Source organism: Castor canadensis, chromosome 10 (assembly GCF_047511655.1).
Source record: "Castor canadensis chromosome 10, mCasCan1.hap1v2, whole genome shotgun sequence".
Taxonomy (NCBI): Eukaryota; Metazoa; Chordata; class Mammalia; order Rodentia; family Castoridae; genus Castor; species Castor canadensis.
The window spans coordinates 80,731,478-80,749,715 of NC_133395.1; the positions used below are offsets into that span (position 1 = coordinate 80,731,478).

Consider the following 18,238-nt stretch of genomic DNA (forward strand, 5'->3'; position numbering starts at 1 on the left):
TTACAGCCTCAGAGCTGAAATTAGGGGTGCCTGGTGCCAGGTGGTGCTTAACAAGCAGGGCTGAGTCTCTTCCGCAGAGCCCTGAGCTGAGGCCCTGCCTGCTTCTTACTTTTGCGGAGGAGGAAGCAAATGTATGTGGATTAGCATAAGATCATTTTCCTGCTGTTTGTTTTGGCCTAAGTACTTCAGGATTCAAACATTCGTACTCTTGACCCTGCAGGGTGGGGGTTTTGATGCTACTTCAGTCTGACTGCTGAACTATGTTCCTCTTCACACACACAGGATTAAGATAAAAATCCTAGGTCTGGGGATATAGCTCAGTGGTAGAGCACATACCTTGCATGTACAAGGCCCTGGGTTCAATCCCCAGTGTCACAAAAATAAATAAATTAAAATACTTCCCTCTTCAAGGAGCTTTAGTTAAAGTCACTGGCCCGATATTTATTTTATTGTACTGTTTTCCAGTGTTGGGGATGGAATCCAGGGCCTCACACATGGTAGACAGGCGCTGTACCACTGAGCCGCACCCTATGCACCCCCCCTCCCCGATGCTATTTTGAAAGCACTTATAGCAGGTTGGGTGCCAGTTGTTGAAATACTAGGGAAGTTTGAAATAATTTCCCACTTACATAAAAGCTTTCTTGAGCACATCTTCAACTGGAGAAATTGAATTATAGGAAGTCCAAAAGACTTTCAAAGTCTGGCTTGTCCCGCTGTGGACAAGCCCCTAGTTCTCAGAAGTGAAGCTTGTGACTCTATGCCATGGGGAAGGTCACTCCTGTTTTTCTAGCATTATGGAAGTGAAGCTACTTTGGAAGAGAAGGAAAAGCAATCCACTGAGGCCTACGCCATGTGCCAAGGCTTGCACTATGCGCTGGTGACTCTGCCAGCGCTTCGGTGTGTGGGTACCTTTTAAAATGAGTCTGAATTCTTCAAAAGGTATGCAGATATTAGTTTTTTGTATTATTATAAGTTGTATTACCTTGGAGCAGGGAATTTCTCTGAACTCAGTTTCCTTATCCAGGAACTGGAATAATACAATCATACTCAAAGGGTTGTCTTGAGAATTAAATATTACAGCCATAAAGGTGGAAGGTGAACATTATTAAGCAGCTTACAAATATTCAATATTTTTATTGAGGCTGGAGGTGAGTTCTTCAAATTGCTTCTTGCTGGTGATCTCTCCAGGCTTTCCGGAAAGAGATCTATCTTTCCAATCTGGGCTGTCTGTCCGAGTTAAAGACAGCTTGCTGGAATACTTCTGTATCCTTTTATCCAATCCAGACTGTAAATACAACCCCTGATTAGATCATACTGTCAATTTCAAAAAGTACTCAGAGCCAAACCTCACACTGTTGGCCACCCATGGGCCGCAGCCACTCCAAATACCGGAAAGGGCTCTTTCTGTGAGAAGTAGCTTGAGTGTTTTTCATAGTTTTTGTTTTTAAGACAAAACATGCTTTGGAACCTATTAAAAATCCTAATGATTGTGAAAGAAAGGGAAGTAACCACTGCTCAGGTGACCTCATTCTGCTGTGAGGACTTTGTACTATGTGAAGTCAGCTCAAGAAATCTTGAATAGCCTGGTCATACCTGAGACCTGGCAAAACAGCCAGGTTTCCCACCCATGAAAGAGGAGGCATTTCAGCGGGGGAAAGGGGAGCTGAGAAAGGGTCACACAGGGAACCAGGCTCCTTAGCATTCTGTGGAAAGGAAGTGCTGGTGACAAACCTTACTGTATTTACTCCTGAAAGTTTACAGTGAAAAGCCAGCTACATCCCTGCCCTGGATTCTCACTCATGCCAAGATAAAACTGAGAGGAGACAAAACTGTGTTGTAGCTGCTGGCCTCTTCTAATGTCCCAAAAGTGGTCCCCAAGCAGGTGTTGTGTGCATGGCCTGGCCATCATCCTGACTCCTAAGTCCCTGTCCCCTGACTCTACCAACTGGGTAAGTTCAGGTTGTACAAAGTTGGTCCAGGCAGAGGTGACAATGAAGCCTAGTTTTTGGCCACACAGAGAAGTTTGAGTGTGCAAAGCCACTATGCTTTGGGTAGTTCTGAATCTTGACCAAGTTGCCCTGTCCTAAAACAACTGCTCCAATTCTACACTGCTCTGTCTGAGCTGGTGGTGGAACTCATGGTATTGTTAACCTCTTTTTTTTTTTTTTTTTTTTTTGGCATCCTCTTGCCTCAGCTTCCCAAGTGGTGGGGCTATGGGCCCAGCTCTGTGTGGTTTGATCAGAGATCCAACAGGGTCTGCTTCCAGTCCTTGGGAACTTCCAGGACGACCTCTCAGGGGCTCACGGAGAGAAGAGATGCTGCTGAGTCCCTTGGGAAGCACCTGTACAAGCTGGGAGCTACAGGACCATCCATCTGATTGGCACACTTTTCTGCTTCCCCTCAGGGAGCTGCCCCCCTCATACATGCACAGGACCCATTTTGGAGAAGTGGAGGGAGTCATAGGCTGGGATAAGCAGAACCAGATGTCCCCTGCCCTTCACACCAAAGATAAAGAGCTGCTACCTAGGAAAGGAAGAGCCTGACATCACTGGGTGGGACACCTAAATGTCTATTCAGTCCCCTGGCATCGGAGAGGCCACACCTGTGGGCCTCCTAAACTGCAAAACACAGCCCTGTCTTTGTGCAGCAAGGGTGCCTGTGGCAACAGTGAGCACAGAGAGTGGCACAATGGCCCAGCTAGCCAGGCGCTGCTGGTTGCTGCCAGGACCTCAGCTCCCACCTGTAGCCTATCTCCTGCTGGCTTTGGGCCCTACCTCTTCCTTTTTGCTTCCAAAATTCTCTTTTTAAAAGTTCTGTCACTTTTAGAATGACTGTGCCTTTTTGTGGGGTCCATGTGTTGTCTCCATACACTTGTACATCAAGGTGCATCTCTATTACCTCAAACATTTCTTTCTGGTGACGACATTCAAAATCCTCTGCTAGCTAGTTTGGAAGATACATTTTTTCATTTTAGTGCTGGGGGTTGAGACCAGGGCCTTCAGTTGCAGTACCTTTGAGCTCATCATGGCCTCAAAATGGTTGGCTGTGGTTGCCTTCCTGTACTACCAAGCCACCAGAACTTTCTTCTCTTCTCTCATGTACCAAGGGTGGCACCCTTGACCCACCTCTCCGTCCCTCTCTACCTCACTGTACTCAGCCTCTGGTAACTTTCCTTCTGCTTCCACAGAGTCCACTTTTAGCACATACATGTGTATGTGAGATCATTCTGCATTTGTCTTTTGTGTCTAGTTTATGTCACTTCGCATGGTGTCCTCCAGGTTCCTCCATATTGTCCCAGATAATAGGATCGTCCTTTAAAAAAAAATTGTCTTCATTTTTAATTGATATATAAAGACATAAAGATTGCACATTTAATGGGGTAGCTTTAATTAATTAATTAATAGTACCTTTATTCCAACATATATCAACACCACATTTTCTTTATCCACTGATGGAAATACAGGTTGACTGAATATTTGACCATTGTGAATAGCGCTGCAATAAACATACCAATTTCCTTTTGATATGTACTCAAAGTGGGATTGCCAGGTAATATGGTAGTCCTATTTTTAAGGTCATACTAGTTTATGTTCCCACCAACGGTGTGCAAGGGCTCCCTTTTCCCCACATCCTCCTCAGCACCTGCTATGCTTGTGGGGATAGCCATTCCAATAGGGGTGAACTGTATCTCTCTGTGGCTTAGATTTGCATTTCAGTGATGGCCACACCTTCCATCCATCTACCTTCCTAACCAGTGCCTATTGGTGCTCCATCTGCCCCACTCTTGACTTCATTTCTGTTTTGTCTGAGCTTTGACCATGACATACCAGGCCCCACTACGGTATCCAGGCCAGACTACCTTGCAGCACCTGCCTGGGGGATGATGGTCTCTTCCCCTCACTGCCGTTTAATGGTCCACAGGTGTGGGGTTCATGCCCAAGGTCCAGACCTGGCTGAGCTATCCCCAGAGCTTCCCTGCAGGATGAAGCTGCTGTCACCCACTGTAGCTAGCCTAGCGAGGCCCCCTTATGCTCCCTCCTGTCACAGAGCCTCTTCTGTGGTATCCCCACAGTCTTTCTACCTCTTTCCCCTTCTTTCCAGGCCCCAGCTCCTCACACCTCATATCCAAGCTTTGCCAACTCCCTCACCTGCCCCACTTCCCTTTCCCTTCAGAATCTACCTCCTGTCATGGTCTTAGACAGCACTACCCACGTGAATGTTTCTAGCCCTCATGATTCTTTCTTTTTTTTTTTTGAGGTACTGGAGGTAGGCCCCAGGCTTCATGCTTGCTAGGAAGTGTTCTATCTCTGTGCCCCACCCCCAGACCTTATCCCTGATTGTTTGGGGGGACTTTCAGTCACACATTCTAATGCCTGCTTCATTTCCCCACCTTGCAGTGACTCATTTTCAACATGTCTGAAATCAGCTTCCACCTATGATACAGATGCCCTGTGGCCTCTTTATTTCTGTTTCATTTCTGCTCAGGTGGGAAAACTTCTTTTTTGTCTTTGCTCCATAATCAATCTGTTGCCGAGTTGTAGTTTTATTTATTTATTTATTTATGAACAGGGTCTCACTATGTAGCCCAGGCTGGCCTGGACTTCTTGATCCTCCTGCCTCAGCCTCCCGAGTCCTGGGAGGTGTGCACCACCACGTCTGGTTCCCCAAGACTATTATTAAAACATTTAAATATGCCTTTCTCGTTTCTGTCACCAAATTAACTTGGCCACATATTCCTACATCTGCCTTTTCCAACAGCCTACACCCATCAGCCCTTCTACAACCATCTTGATGTTGAAGTCATCTGGAGCCTGTTTGGAAATACAAACTCCAAAGCAATAGGAACCACGAGGTTTTTATGGAGAGGTAAGTGTGGCTTCCAGGTGGAGGCCTGGGGGGGATCTAGCTCAAAGGCAGGGCACTCGCTCTGACTGTGATTCTTGTTCAGAAGCATTCCAGGGCTTCCCACTGTCCGCCAACACACTCTGTCCTCTTTCTGCTCCAGGGCCTCCACCCCCAGCGCCCAGCCATGGGCCTCCCCACCTGCTCTGAGCTCAAACGCGTGACCAAGCTTCTTCCCCCTCCACTCTGCTTGTTCTCAGGATGACAGTGGTGAGCTTCCCCTGCTCTCACTTCCCTCGAGTTTCCAGAGTCCAGGGCTAAGTTCTAGAGGGGTTCTAACTCCTTCAGAGCCGTGTGGGACTAAGTTTATGAGTGCAGAATGGTATCATGATGTTTTTCTATTAGGCCATCCTTGAATTCAACTGAATTTTCTCATAAACTCTTTGGGTTTTCCTGTTTTGTTCTCTGGATGAATGAAACAAAGTCATTTCACAAAATTTTGAACAAGTGTAAGGAACTCAGAGAATGAAATGGCTGGGTATTTGTCAATTCTATTCTGTCCTTCTGAGAGGAACACATCTTAGCTTTCCCATAACATACACCTGCAAATGTACTTACTTTCCTATTCAGAATGCAGAATTAACCAAGGAAATCACACACACACACACAAAAGAACGATAGCACCAAAGGTATCCACTTTCTGTTCCCCATAAAGACTCAGTTGGCTGCTTTCTGGAGCACACTTCCACGTCCAGGAGTGTTTTGGAGACTCTAGAAGGTGAAAAGTCTCATGAAAAAATTCTTTTTTGTGTGATTTATTTATTTATTTTGGTGAGGTGCTGAGGATCAAACCTAGGTCCTTGTGCATGCTAGGAAGCACTCTGCCACTGAACTCTATCACCAGCCCAATTTTATTTTCTTGTATTTTTTTTTTGGTGGGACTAGGATTTGGACCTAGGGTTTCGTGCTTGTATAGCGGCACTCAATATTTTTGAGATTAGGGGAAAGGTCACTTGTGGCGTGTTGTAAATTTGAGGCCGGGTAATTTATGGTACTTCTTCCCTAAATAACTTGACCAGACTTGAGTGTGGTTGTTTTTCATGAAGTAGGGTAAGACTTAGCTCTGTGTTCAGACTTGTTCTATTAGTTTAATGCTTATGGTTAATTTATATTGACCTTGGAATTTATTTCAGTGCATCGTCATGCTAATAAAATAAGAGAGTTGCTAACAGTACTTGATGTGAGTCTGAGTTCAGACTACATCTTGACATGCTCATACCACAGAGAGTCTCCTCATGCACATCATTCACTGTACCTTGGGTGGAGAAAAGAGATCTTCAGAAATAAATATTAAATATAACATTTTCCATCGTAACCATTTTAAGGTAATTGTCCGGTGCAGTTCCCATCACTGTTATTCCATTGTCTGCAGAACTTTTTTGTCTTCACAAACTGAACTGAAACTGTACCCATTCCACAGTTTTCCCTGCTCCTCTTTTCCACTAGTCTCTGGGATCATGTGAACTCTGCCCGGGCTAGCTTTGAATTGCAATCCTCTGTATCTCAGCCTCGCATGTAGCTAGGATTACAGATGTGACCCACTGGTGTCCAGCTTGGGTCTATAGTTTTGACTACTATAAGAAGAATCATATGATATTTGTCCTTTTGTGGCTTTTGTCTATTTGACTTACCATTATTTCCTCAAGGTTCATCTATGATGTAGCATGTTCTAGAATGTCCTTCCTTTTTGAGGCTGAATAATATTCTATTTTATGGGTGGAGTACATTTTGTTTATCCTTCTCCCCACTGATGGACATCTGGGCAATTGTGAATAGTGCTATGAATGTGGTTTTACAAATCTGTTCAAATTGAGATTGCTCTTTCTTTTGGAAAAGTCACAACAAATAGTAGAAAAAAATGCTGAATTATTGTGACTCAAAATCCCCTCCCCCATTTTTTTTTTTTAGGTTTTGAAAACCAGATGCCACAATTTATAAAGAGTCTGAAATTTCCCCTTAATAATATAGGGAGGACTGGGGGCGTACCTCAGTGTCAGTGTGCTTGCCTTGGATGTTTGAGGCCCCGGTTCCATTCTCAGCACCAATAACAATAACAATAACAATAATAATAATAATAATAAAGGAATTAAAATCAAATAACCCTGACTCTTTAGAGAGCTGCCACATTCACAGTATGTAACGATTTAACATTTTTTCTTCACATGGATGAGTGTTGAGAAAGAAGTAATCTGACCTTATTGCATTTATGGGAAGATTTCAAAATACAAGCAACAGAATTGTTAGGGAAGCCAGAGGGCAAATCTAAGTAAGAGTCTTATGGGAAGCCAGTAAGTGTAATCATGGGCAGTTTTCTAAAACTGAACTTTATTTGCTTGTTGTACCGTTTGTGATCAGAAATAGTGTATGTGTGTGGGAACTTGTGTTTTCAGTTTTTACAGTTGCTCTAACAAAACAACAATGGAAATACAAACTCCAAAGCAATGGGAGCCCACGAGGGTTTGATGGGGGCTAAGTGTGGCTGTGCAGGTGGAAGAATTGCCTAAGATGTAGACTGTGCTCCTGGGGTCAGCTCTGCACTTACTCCTTGTAGACAGCAGATAGCAGCAGAGAGAGGCTTTACAGGCCACAGGACAGAGGGACAAAAGGCTTCTCAGAAATCCTTTAGCCAGTTATAACATTAAGTGGCAAAAAACAAGTCCTTGGCAAGTCAGCTTCTTAAAGAAACTGAAGAGATCAAACTAACCACTAGTCTCAGGTCTTTCCTGTCATGATTTAGCTTTCATGAAATTGTTCCTGAAGACCCACAAAACCCAAATCAAAACAAAACAATCAGCTGAACACGGTTTGAGGCCAGCAGGGTGGGGTGGTGGTGGTGGTGGTGGTGGTGGCAGCGGGCGGTGGTAGTAAAAAGTTCTCAAATCCCCATCTCAACCACTAAGCTAGGTGTGGTAGTGCTTGCCTGTCAGCTCAGCTACTCTAGAAGCATCAGTAGGAAGATGCAGTCTTGGCTGGCCTGGCAAGAAGTGAGGCTGGGGTAGGTCCCAAAAATAAGGAAAGCAAAAAGATCTGGAGGCATAGCTCAAGTGATAGAACACCTGCCCAGCAAGCACCTGCCCTGGGTTCAAACCCCAGCTCCGCAAAATAAAAAAGATAGAAATTTACTAACTAGTTGTTGCTAGACACATTTGTCCTTAAAAGACCAAACTTGAATCCTGATGGTGAATGAGCTGAGGCAAAGTGAGCAGGAAGTCTTTGATGACATTCCATAGCCAATGTTTTTATTGGCCTAAGTGACCATAGAGAAATCATGCTCATTAAACTGACAGATGCCATCAAGTTGTAAGAAATGGCTAATAAAGTACAGACAGGGTTCAAACAGATCTGGATGAACCAGAAGGATGAGCCTGAACCAGAAAGAGAGCCAAAACCAGTAAGATGAGCTATAGCAGGGACAGCCCCGAATCTAGGTTACAAAAATCTGTCCAACATGCGTTTGCAGAGGGAAACTCTGTTTGGCTAGGGAATGGAAGGGCAGGAAGTCTTTGTGAAAAAATGGGAACAATACAACTGTCCCTTAACAGGGAGGTTGTTATTGTGAAGAGCAAATATCTATACATACCAAGCATCATGCTAAATAGGAAACGATCACAGAAAACACAATGCAAGAAATACATACAAAACTTGTGTTTGCTTGTGTATGTGTACAGAAGTGTGGATGTGTGCTCACTTATGGTGGGATCACATCCTATAACCCCATTTTTTATTGAGCACACCTTCAGTTGAAAGTACATTTAATCTACCCAACTTACCGGCCACCCTGGTTCAGCAGCACAGCACACGGTAGAGTGTCTGCCGTTTCCCTTGTGGGAGTTGTTGACAGTCTGCCTTCTTCACTACAAAGGCTGAGATTTTGTTTGGTTCACAGCTCTGTCCCTGGTGTCTAATGATTGCTGGCACTCAGTTGGTGCTCAATAAATACTGGCTGAAGAATCATTGGAGAGATGCAGGAATAGGACAGAGAGTCTGGCAAGGTGGGGAGGGGACTGGTGGTTCAGTTCTAGTTTTGGGAATGAAGTGAGCAAGCTAGAGGATCCTTGAGCCCAGTGCACACATACACTCTGTGTGGCAGGGCCAGCTGCTGTTGGCCTTGGCACCTACCCTGTTTCCCTGAGCTATGCCCTCCCAATCCACTCCAGAGGAATAAGCCTGTCAGCCTACTACTTTCTTTCTTTTGCTTTTCTTTTTCTCTTGGTTTAGCTCTCTCTGTGCATAACAAAAGTGAAAAAGGGTAGAGGCACATGGCTGGCCTCGAATACATGATATTCCTGAAAGCTGTATTACAGGCGTGTGTGACCACACCCAAATTCAGCCTAGTTCTAGTGTTACTTTGAGAGTTAAAGGAGGGAAGAGCTGTGAAGTATTTGGTGATATGTGTTTAAGTAGACTATAAATCCTGATCAGACAAACCTATAACTTTCTTTGTTGCAATGTTGGTTTTCTTTCCTTTTTATTTATTTTTAATTTTTTTTTGTGGTTCTGGGGATGGAATCAAGGCCTAGAACACATTAGGCAAGTGCTCTACCACTGAGCTACACAACAGCCCTTGATTTTCTTGAGTAACATAGTTGTCACCTCATCTTTTTTTTATGCTGCTGTATTTGTGCTCAGCCATTCTTCCCTGACTGATATGGCTAGTCTGTCCTCCCACTGTGTCCTGCTTGTTTGGGATTTTCTCAAGCTTCCAGTTGATTTGAGCTTTTCAGGAGTCATTGCTATTAAAAGTGCCATCCATCTTTCCAGCTTGGGATCTACTGAGTGAAAAATGGGTGATAATATCTTAGTGCTATCCTAGGTGGACAGCTTTTGTGAATGACCTCACCTGATCACCTCATGCTTGGGAAGAACTCAGGAAGCCCATTTTCAGATGAGGAAACACAGGTTGGGGTAAGTGAGGGTGCTCTACCTTGACTTGGATCACTCGGTCTGGGAGAGTGAGCAGGGTCCCCAAAGAACACTGTTAGTCCTCCCAGTGGATCTGACCCATTTGTACCAGCTATGACTGTCTTTCCACAGGCACACATCTGTTTGGCACTGTGTTTTGGGGCTTGTTAGTGAAAGCCGTGCAGGTAGAATTGGCAGTTGGGCTGTCCCCTCTGTTCAGAACCTCCCTCATGTCTTTGAGCTCCTATCTGCAAGGGCACTGCCAGCAGGAGGCCCTCTGAACAGGTCTTTTCTTCCCTTGTACAAATAGCCAGCTGCTGATTCAGGATTCTCATTTTCAGCTTTCAAGCTCAGGTATTTGGCCAGACCTATCAGTCGTATGAAGTGGTCTGTAATTATTTTAGCTCTGACTATTAATACCTTGAGAGTGATAATCTTCGTAGTTGGTAGGAGTGAACCTAATTATTTAAAAAGTTGTGTTATTTTTAACAGGTGATGAGCAGGGCACATTGGAAAGTAGGCAGCAACTCTTTCCCTTCCTTCATGTTATCTAGATGAAAGTGGGCTGGTGTCATCCTTTTCAGTTCATTGCAGAAGTGTGTAGTCCTCCATAAAATAATCCTATTGATGTGTAAAGTGCTTTGACACCCTGTGATGGAAAGTTTGTACCTTGAAGGAACAGAGGCTTTGGTGGCCATCTTGGGGACACCGAGTTTAAGCGGTCACTCACACCACATGCTGACCTGGCAGGTGGATTTCTCATGGAGGTGGGCACTGAGGAACACGGAGCAGTCTCATAAAACCAGAGGAATAAATATAAAGGAAATACCATAGAAAGACTATCAGGTAGAACTGTTGTCATGTTTCAGCCAGTCTTCTGCATGAAAGACTGTTTCATTTTCATTTTTGAATATGAAGAACATTTTGTTTTTGATGTGCTGGGATTAAACCTGGGGCCATGCACTCTGCCACTGACCTCCAGCCCCAGAACATTCTACAATGTCAGTTAATGGGATTCACCTGGGGCCCTAAGGTTCACTTTACCTCTGCAAGCTGCATTTCTGATCCATACCCTGCACCACTCTCAGGATGGTGTGATACAAAACCTTTTGGAGATGTTATGGGTTTGGGCTAAAGGAATCTTTTTCCTCCTTTTCCTATCAATTTTTCTAGTCACAGAGGCTTTTCTGTAACTGGGGCAGGAAGAATTCCAGAATGGTGGGCAGATAACCTGTGAAAATACGTATGGGGTGGTACAAAATATAAAGTACAAATGTGCGCATATAAAAAGAGGAAATTAATTTTGGTACTTTACAAAACTATATTTGATTTTAAAGAATTATTACTATGTGAATGAATTGTATTTTAATATTTGAGATTTTACAAAATTATTTTAGTGAAAAGCATAATTGAAGCTATCATTTATCATTACACAATGGCAGAACAATGCGATAGTTGTCAGTAGGAAAACGTTTGCCTTCACTGAAGTATGTGGAGTGCTACTTTTTGTAAGCTACCTCAAGCACAGTGGTAATAGGGGCTTCAACTTGCCCTAGAGCTGCTACATATTCATCGAAAGCCTAGCTTCTGTTTTTTTCAAATGTCTATAGTTCTATTTCCAGTTTAAAAATTGCACACTGAACAGGAAAGCAAACGAACTTTCTGAGTAGAAAAAACTCTTTTAATCAACAGAATTGAGAGTCTAGTCTTTCCATTAATTCTTTGAAAACAGTAAATCCCCTGCCCCCGCCCCACCTTGTTCTGCACCACTAAATTGTACCATGGCAATAAAATTGTCAAGCATCCTCTTTAAGTCAGTGTTCCTTCTGATGCTGACCACCACACACTACAGTCACACGGGTGTGACTTTGCCTGGTTGCAGGTAGCAGTTGGTGGTCCATCCAAAAAAGATCTATACATTTTGTAAAGTACATCTCACTTTTTGAAGTGAGGCCGTTTGCTATCATAAGCCATCATGAAGAATTTCTAGTTTGTCTCATCAGAGAGAGACTGCCAACATGGTTGTGTATGACACACCACAATTAATGCAGTGGGGAGCCTCTTGGTCACACTGCAAATTATGACCAATTTTAAACTAAGTTATAGGATCTAATTGCATACCATTTATATATCACAATCTGAGCTTAGCTCTGAAATAGGAAGAGTAGATAATGGTTTCCAGAATATATTGTGATCAAAAGAACCTATCTTATTTTTAAGTGTTCATTTAAAAAAAAGTACAACACAGCTCGAAGCATTAGGTAACTGTGTCCATTGTTACTGATGAAAACTTCCAAAGCAAATAAAAGAACCACGATTCTCTATGTTTACCTTTCACTGGGGGGAAACTTGGCAAAGGGCGGCCCAGAGGCCCTTGGACTTTCTCAGTATCTTCTTTAGAACCTAGGCCTTTCTCTCCTATCCTCAGAGAAAGAGAGACAAATGCTCAGATCCTTTGTTTAGAACACGAAAGTATCTTACAGGAATGACCCCTGGCATTATGGGGTCTCAGTGGAACTAACTTTGGTAAAGATTAATACAGGCATAGAATTAGGCCTTTGTTTTGGAGTTTTTTGGAAGGGGAGCCCCATCCAGGCATCTTGAGTTTCCTGTGAGGCCCACAGGACTTCAAAAGGTTGCATTTAAGATGGGAATCTTTGTCTTGGGAAATGCTGGTGGCTGAGCTTTGACAGCTTAGCACACATTGCCTCATCCTGTCATGCAATCTTTTATCTGACAGCTGAGCAAAAGATTAAACTGGTTTTTTTGACTTTCCTGAGCAATAGCGAATGAACAAATAACACAATTCTGTGATATTTAGCAGGATGCAAATCCCAGACACCGCAATCATGAATACAGTAAAGACAGTCTTTTCTGTGGGTCTGGAAATAAAGCAGTCCACGGTATTGGGACAAGGCCAGGCATTACATTTCACCAGACGCTGCATGAAGAAGCCATTGTACATGATGTAAAAGACATACATGAAGGCAGCCTCGAAGATGACCCGGAAGAAGATGCTGCTGGTGTACGTCCACCACAGCGAGCCCTCGATACGAACTTTCTGGGTCCTGATTTCTTCGATGTCCTTAAATTCATTCTTTATCTCTCCCTTAATGAACTTTCTTTTCTTCTCGTGTTTCCGGTAGGCCACGTGCATGGCCACCAGCAGCGCCGGGGTGGACACGAAGATCAGCTGCAGGGCCCAGAGGCGGATGTGGGAGATGGGGAAGTAGTGGTCATAGCACACGTTCTTGCAGCCAGGCTGGAGGGTGTTGCAGACAAAATCAGCTTGCTCATCTCCCCACACCTCCTTTGCGGCCACCACGAGGATCATGATTCGAAAAATGAAGAGGACTGTGAGCCAGATTTTCCCAATACTGGTGGAGTGCTTGTTGACACCTCCAAGAATACTCTGCAGCGTGCCCCAATCCATCCTGTCCTCTGTGTGGTTGGCACTGGAAAAGACAAAGAACCCAGCATAGGACTCACTAGACTGGACAGAACCCAGGTGATGGACTACTGTGGTATGGCAGGTCAGGATCAGGACTTGCTGGGTAAGCAAAACGGTCCTTATTAGAAGAGGTTGTACAGAAAGAAGCCCCTGGATGATGCCCCATGAGCTGGTGGCCTTCTGTTTCATCCCAGGTAGGAATTGTCCTCACTGATTCATAGCTGCACCCTGTCTGTCACAATCAAGCCCTCTCCTAAACAAGACCCTGCCCTCTCCACAGCCCTGATGAGTCACCTGCTTTCCACCCTTTCCAAGCAGTAATGAATCCTCCTCTCTTGCTTAAATGCATCCTGCTCCCCTCATTTTAGGCAAGTTGCATCCTGTTTGCCACTGGACTCCTGAGCAGGCTCGGGATGAGTGTCTCTCATTACCCACAATTGCTGTTGCTGAACCCCAAGTCTGGCCAAACCAGCTCCATGCCGCCTTGGTCAAGGGGGGCAGCAGAGTCATGGGCAGGGAAGTTAGAGCTTCCCTTAGCCTTACTCTGCTTGAAAAACAGAAACAGTGTTGGAAAAAACAGTGGTTTAGCAGGTTCAGCCCTGACCCACTTAAACCCAGACTGTCGCGGGAGGCTCTTAGGGGACCTTGTTGTCCTGAAAAAGGTCCCACAGCTCAATTTGGTCCTGTCCCCAACAGCAAAGCCTCTGAAAGCAATAGCACTCAGATTTTAACAAAACCATCCCACACTTATGTTCTCCCTCATATGTGCACATTAGATCAAGGGCAAACACAACAAGGGGATTGGACTATGAGCACATGATAAAAGCGAGAGCACACAAGGGAGGGGTGAGGATAGGTAAGACACCTAAAAAACTAGCTAGCATTTGTTGCCCTTAACACAGAGAAACTAAAGCAGATACCTTAAAAGCAACTGAGGCCAATAGGAGAAGGGGACCAGGAACTAGAGAAAAGGTTAGATCAAAAAGAATTAACCTAGAAGGTAACACACATGCACAGGAAATCAATGTGAGTCAATGCCCTGTATAGCTATCCTTATCTCAACTAGCAAAAACCCTTGTTCCTTCCTATTATTGCTTATACTCTCTCTACAACAAAATTAGAAATAAGGGCAAAATAGTTTCTGCTGGGTATTGGGGGGGGGAGAGGGAGGGGGTGGAGTGGGTGGTAAGGGAGGGGGTGGGGGCAGGGGGGAGAAATGAACCAAGCCTTGTATGCACATATGAATAATAAAAGAAAAATGAAAAAAAAAACCATCCCACAGAATCTGACCTTCCATTTCTTCACAGGTGCTTATAAGTAGAATACAGGACATTCACAGAAATAGACATCCACTCATCTAGTCAAAAATATGAAGGGGGGAGAAGGTGGGCCTTATGCCTCTGCTCTTCTCTCTAGCATCAAACACAGACTAGTCCAATTCCTATCATTTGAGAAAAAGTTTCATGTATACCCTATATCGCTGTTTCTAAAATTTTACTTTTAGTTTTTATATATTTATTGATTTTTGAGCCAGAGTCTGGCTATGTTGTATGGACTGCCTTTAAATTCCTGGGTTCGAAGGATCCTCCTCCCTCAGCCTCCAGGGTAGCTGGGGCTACAAGTGTATACCATGGAGTCTTGTTTGCAGCTACCTGTTTTAAAGGTCAGTCTTAGAAGAGGGGTAATAGGGTAGGCTAAGATGGACTAAGGAAGCAAGGCAAAATTGTTCTCAATGTTCAGCTCTGGTCTTGGAACTGCTCTCCTGGCTTCCTGACCCTGGGATGTCACATGCAGCTTTCTACCTGGCTAGGGCCAGTTGCAATGGCTTGGAGCACAGCCAGTTCCAGCAGAGGAGCTGGGTCAGTTCTTTAGAGAAGGCACTGCTGAATCACCCCACTCCAGAAAAGGAGAAGGGGATTTTTTTTACCTTCCCAACCCTTAACCACCTGTGAGCCACCTGCAGGAGTGCCCATCCTTCTCAGAAGTGCCTGTAATTGTATGCTTTTTTCTTTTTTCTGGCAGTACTGGGGTTTGAACTTAGGGCCTCATGCTTGCTAGGCAGGCGCTCTACCACTTGAGCCACTCCGCCAGCAAGTGCCTGTAATTGTGACTGACTTAGATCCATACTATCAAAACTAGGAGGCTAAGTGGGGACACAGCTGTCCCAAGCATATCAAAGCAGTCCCAGGTAGATTCTAGCCCCAGGTCCTAGAGTGCACTCTTAGGAAGCTGGAAGGTTTGCACCTTCAGCCCAGCTCCAGTACGGGGCACCAAGGGGCTGACGCAAGAGTCCTAAGGCCACTTCACCTGTGCACAGGTGTCCTTCCAGCTGGAGTCGCGCCTGGAAGCGAATTCTCTCAAAACTTTCAAGAAAAAGCAAAGCGCCCCAAACCTTGGCCCAGGTCGGGGCCGTGGCCCCAGGAGCTGCGTTCGGAGGAGTCTGGGCTGTCGCCCGACTTCATCCCCGCGCTTTCTTTGCCAAGGCAGCGCCAGGAGGTAAAGGTCAGTTCTTCCCGTGGAGACTCCGGTTTAGCAAACCAAACCGCGCTTTCTTTTCAAGCTTTCGGGGTTAATTTAAAACTTTTGATGGCGGCAGATAAAGCAGCCGGGCGGCTGTGGGAGAACTGTCTCGGAGGACTATCGGCGACAGCCGCGCCACCGCGCCGGGCCGGCCGGGTCCTCCTTCCTTACACTGTCCTGCACCGCGCGCGGCGCCCCGAACCCCATTTTCAGCTGGGGCTTGTGCCACCGCATCCCCTCCCCAGCGCTGCTGCCAAGTCGCCCGGCTCGATCCCAGACACTGTCCCCACTCTCCCACCCTCTTGCCACCTGTCCCTCGCCCCAGGGCCGCGGGGCCTCGCTGCGTTCAGATCCGGCCTTGTCGTGCCTCGGGTCCCCCGGGGCCGCCGCGGCCACATGCTGTCCCCGGGTGCCCCAGCCCTGGCCGCTACTCGGGCGCCGGCTCACCTGCGTGGAGGGAGCGCGCGGCTGGCGCGGGTCTTGGCGAGAGGACGCGGGCAGGACCGGCTCCGAGTCCGGGACAGCGGAGCGCGCCGGGCGCTGCTGGTCTTCCACACCTGTGCCGGGCAGCTGCGCCTTTTAACCCCGCCGCACACCACGCCTCTTCCCCCGAGCGCTTGAGAAAGTGGCCGAGGGGCGGCTCCTCGGTGCCCCGCCGCCCCCAGCGCCGCCGGCGGGGCGTGCCTGGCCTCCCCGGCCCGCAAAGCGCCCCGGCCCGGTGCTCCATGGCCGGGACCCCGCACCCCAGACTCCAAGTCCCGCGCCCCATGGCTCCGACCCCGGAGCCAGCAGAGATGGAGTCCGTACTCCGAGGACGGACACCCCTGCCCTGTTCCGCGCGTCTGGGGAGTGGGTGAAGGTCAAGGGCGGTTAGTTATTTCCACTCCAATTAGCTCAGGAGTGCCATGGCCTGTAAAGCATTGCTTTAGTAATTTATTTATTTGTTTACTTGTTTAGCAGTACTGGAATTTGAACTCATGGCCTACACCTTGAGCCACTCCCCCAGCCCTTTGTGGAGCGTTTGTGAAGGGTTTTTTGAGATAGGGGCTCGTGAACTATTTGCCCCGGCTGGCTTCGAACCCTGATTCTCTTGATCTCAGCCTCCTGAGCAGTTAGGATTACAGGCGTGAGCCACCACCCGGCACTCGGCTGCTATATTATCGTCATCATTAATTATTATTGTTATTATTATTGTTGTTGTTGTTGTTAGAAAAGCAGGCCTTCCCACAGCGTGAATATACCTGTGCAGGCCAGTAGGTTTCGGTGATATGCAAGGGGCTCCAGCGTAGGGCGCAGGGCCTCTGGAATTTGTGTTCAGCAAGGAGGAGACGCTACAAGTGTTTTGTCTGTTTCTGTGAATTTCTGATTTAAAGTGTGTCAGGGCTAAGACTGGGGGGGCGCTTGGAGGTCACAAGTCTTGCTTTTGCCATGACTGGCCTTGACGTCTCCGCCTGCCTTGGACATGGCGGTCCTGCCATCTGCGCGGGCTGCTGGGCCTTGGCCCTGCCAGCGTTCACATCTGGGAAACTGCAAAGTTACTCTTTTGGGGAGAGGGTGCCCAGATTATTCAGAAAGAAAAGACAACACAAGACGCCTGTCACCCCCCTCTCTCTCTGTGTGCGCACCAAAGAGGGCACACTAGCAGTTCTTTCTCCACTGAGCTTGATATCTGATCTGAGTCTCAGGTTCCCACCGGGCTGGGTATTTTGATATTTTTGAGGTGCAAGTGGAAGGAAGTGGGGGTTCTCAGGCAATTGGATGAGAAATTAAAATGGCAAGAGCAGGCCGCGTTTGGAGACATCGTGTCCAAAATGGTGAGGCTGGCCTCATCCTACCCAGGCACCTGCTTCACCTGTCCTGCAGCACAGACGTGAGGGTGTGTGTCCTGGTGCCGGGTTTTCTCACTTGGGTTTTCCGAGCAGAGAAGATGGTGATTCATCCTGACAAGGCTCGTCTATGCTCAGAACTGGCTTTCCCATGATTGCCACCATTGAGTGAAGACATTGACTTTTCTTGCAAAGGTGGTGCCCATTGCCAAGGGCCAACTTCTTGCACCGGCCAGTGTGAGCTTTGAACAGAGGTTACTACCCACCTCTGACTCCAAGTACTAGGCTGAGAGGGAGTGTCTGCTCCTGAAGGGGCAAGGCCCCACAACTGCCACCCGTTGGTTCTTTGGGGAAGAGAAGTGCTGAATCAGCTTGTGAGAAATTAGGTTGTAAAGCTGGCTGGGGTGGAAGAAACTTCCTGGGCTTAGGAACACCTTAGGTTGAAGTGACAAGTGGGGTGGGACAGCTGACCAGGGAACTCTTCCTAAAGTTTCTCAGAGGCAGTGCTGGAGTTCCGGTTGGGTTAACATGAAGGAAGGTTCTAGAACCATTGTGAGAAGCTGCCTGCCAAAGATGGAAGATTGGTGAGGTGGAGGTGACTCATTTCTGTAATCCTAGCTATTCAGGAGGCAGAGAT

The 18,238-nt window shown here is 46.4% G+C and overlaps 1 protein-coding gene and 1 long non-coding RNA gene across 2 annotated transcripts; one reads left to right on the forward strand and one right to left on the reverse strand.

Moving 5' to 3' along the window:
• The first annotated feature begins 681 nt into the window (after positions 1-681).
• LOC141411497 (uncharacterized) lies at positions 682-9,808 on the forward strand. Its single transcript, XR_012436288.1, has 3 exons — positions 682-939; positions 4,759-4,866; positions 9,716-9,808. It is a non-coding gene; the product is annotated as an uncharacterized lncRNA (long non-coding RNA).
• A 1,297-nt stretch (positions 9,809-11,105) lies between these two features.
• On the reverse strand, positions 11,106-16,382 carry Gjb2 (gap junction protein beta 2). The gene is made up of 2 exons (XM_074043668.1): positions 16,223-16,382; positions 11,106-13,259 (listed from the first exon to the last, which is right to left on the reverse strand). The coding sequence occupies exon 2, from the start codon at positions 13,235-13,237 to the stop codon at positions 12,557-12,559; it is 681 nt and encodes a 226-aa protein (XP_073899769.1). The 5' UTR covers positions 13,238-13,259; positions 16,223-16,382; the 3' UTR covers positions 11,106-12,556.
• Between the last annotated feature and the right edge of the window lie 1,856 nt (positions 16,383-18,238).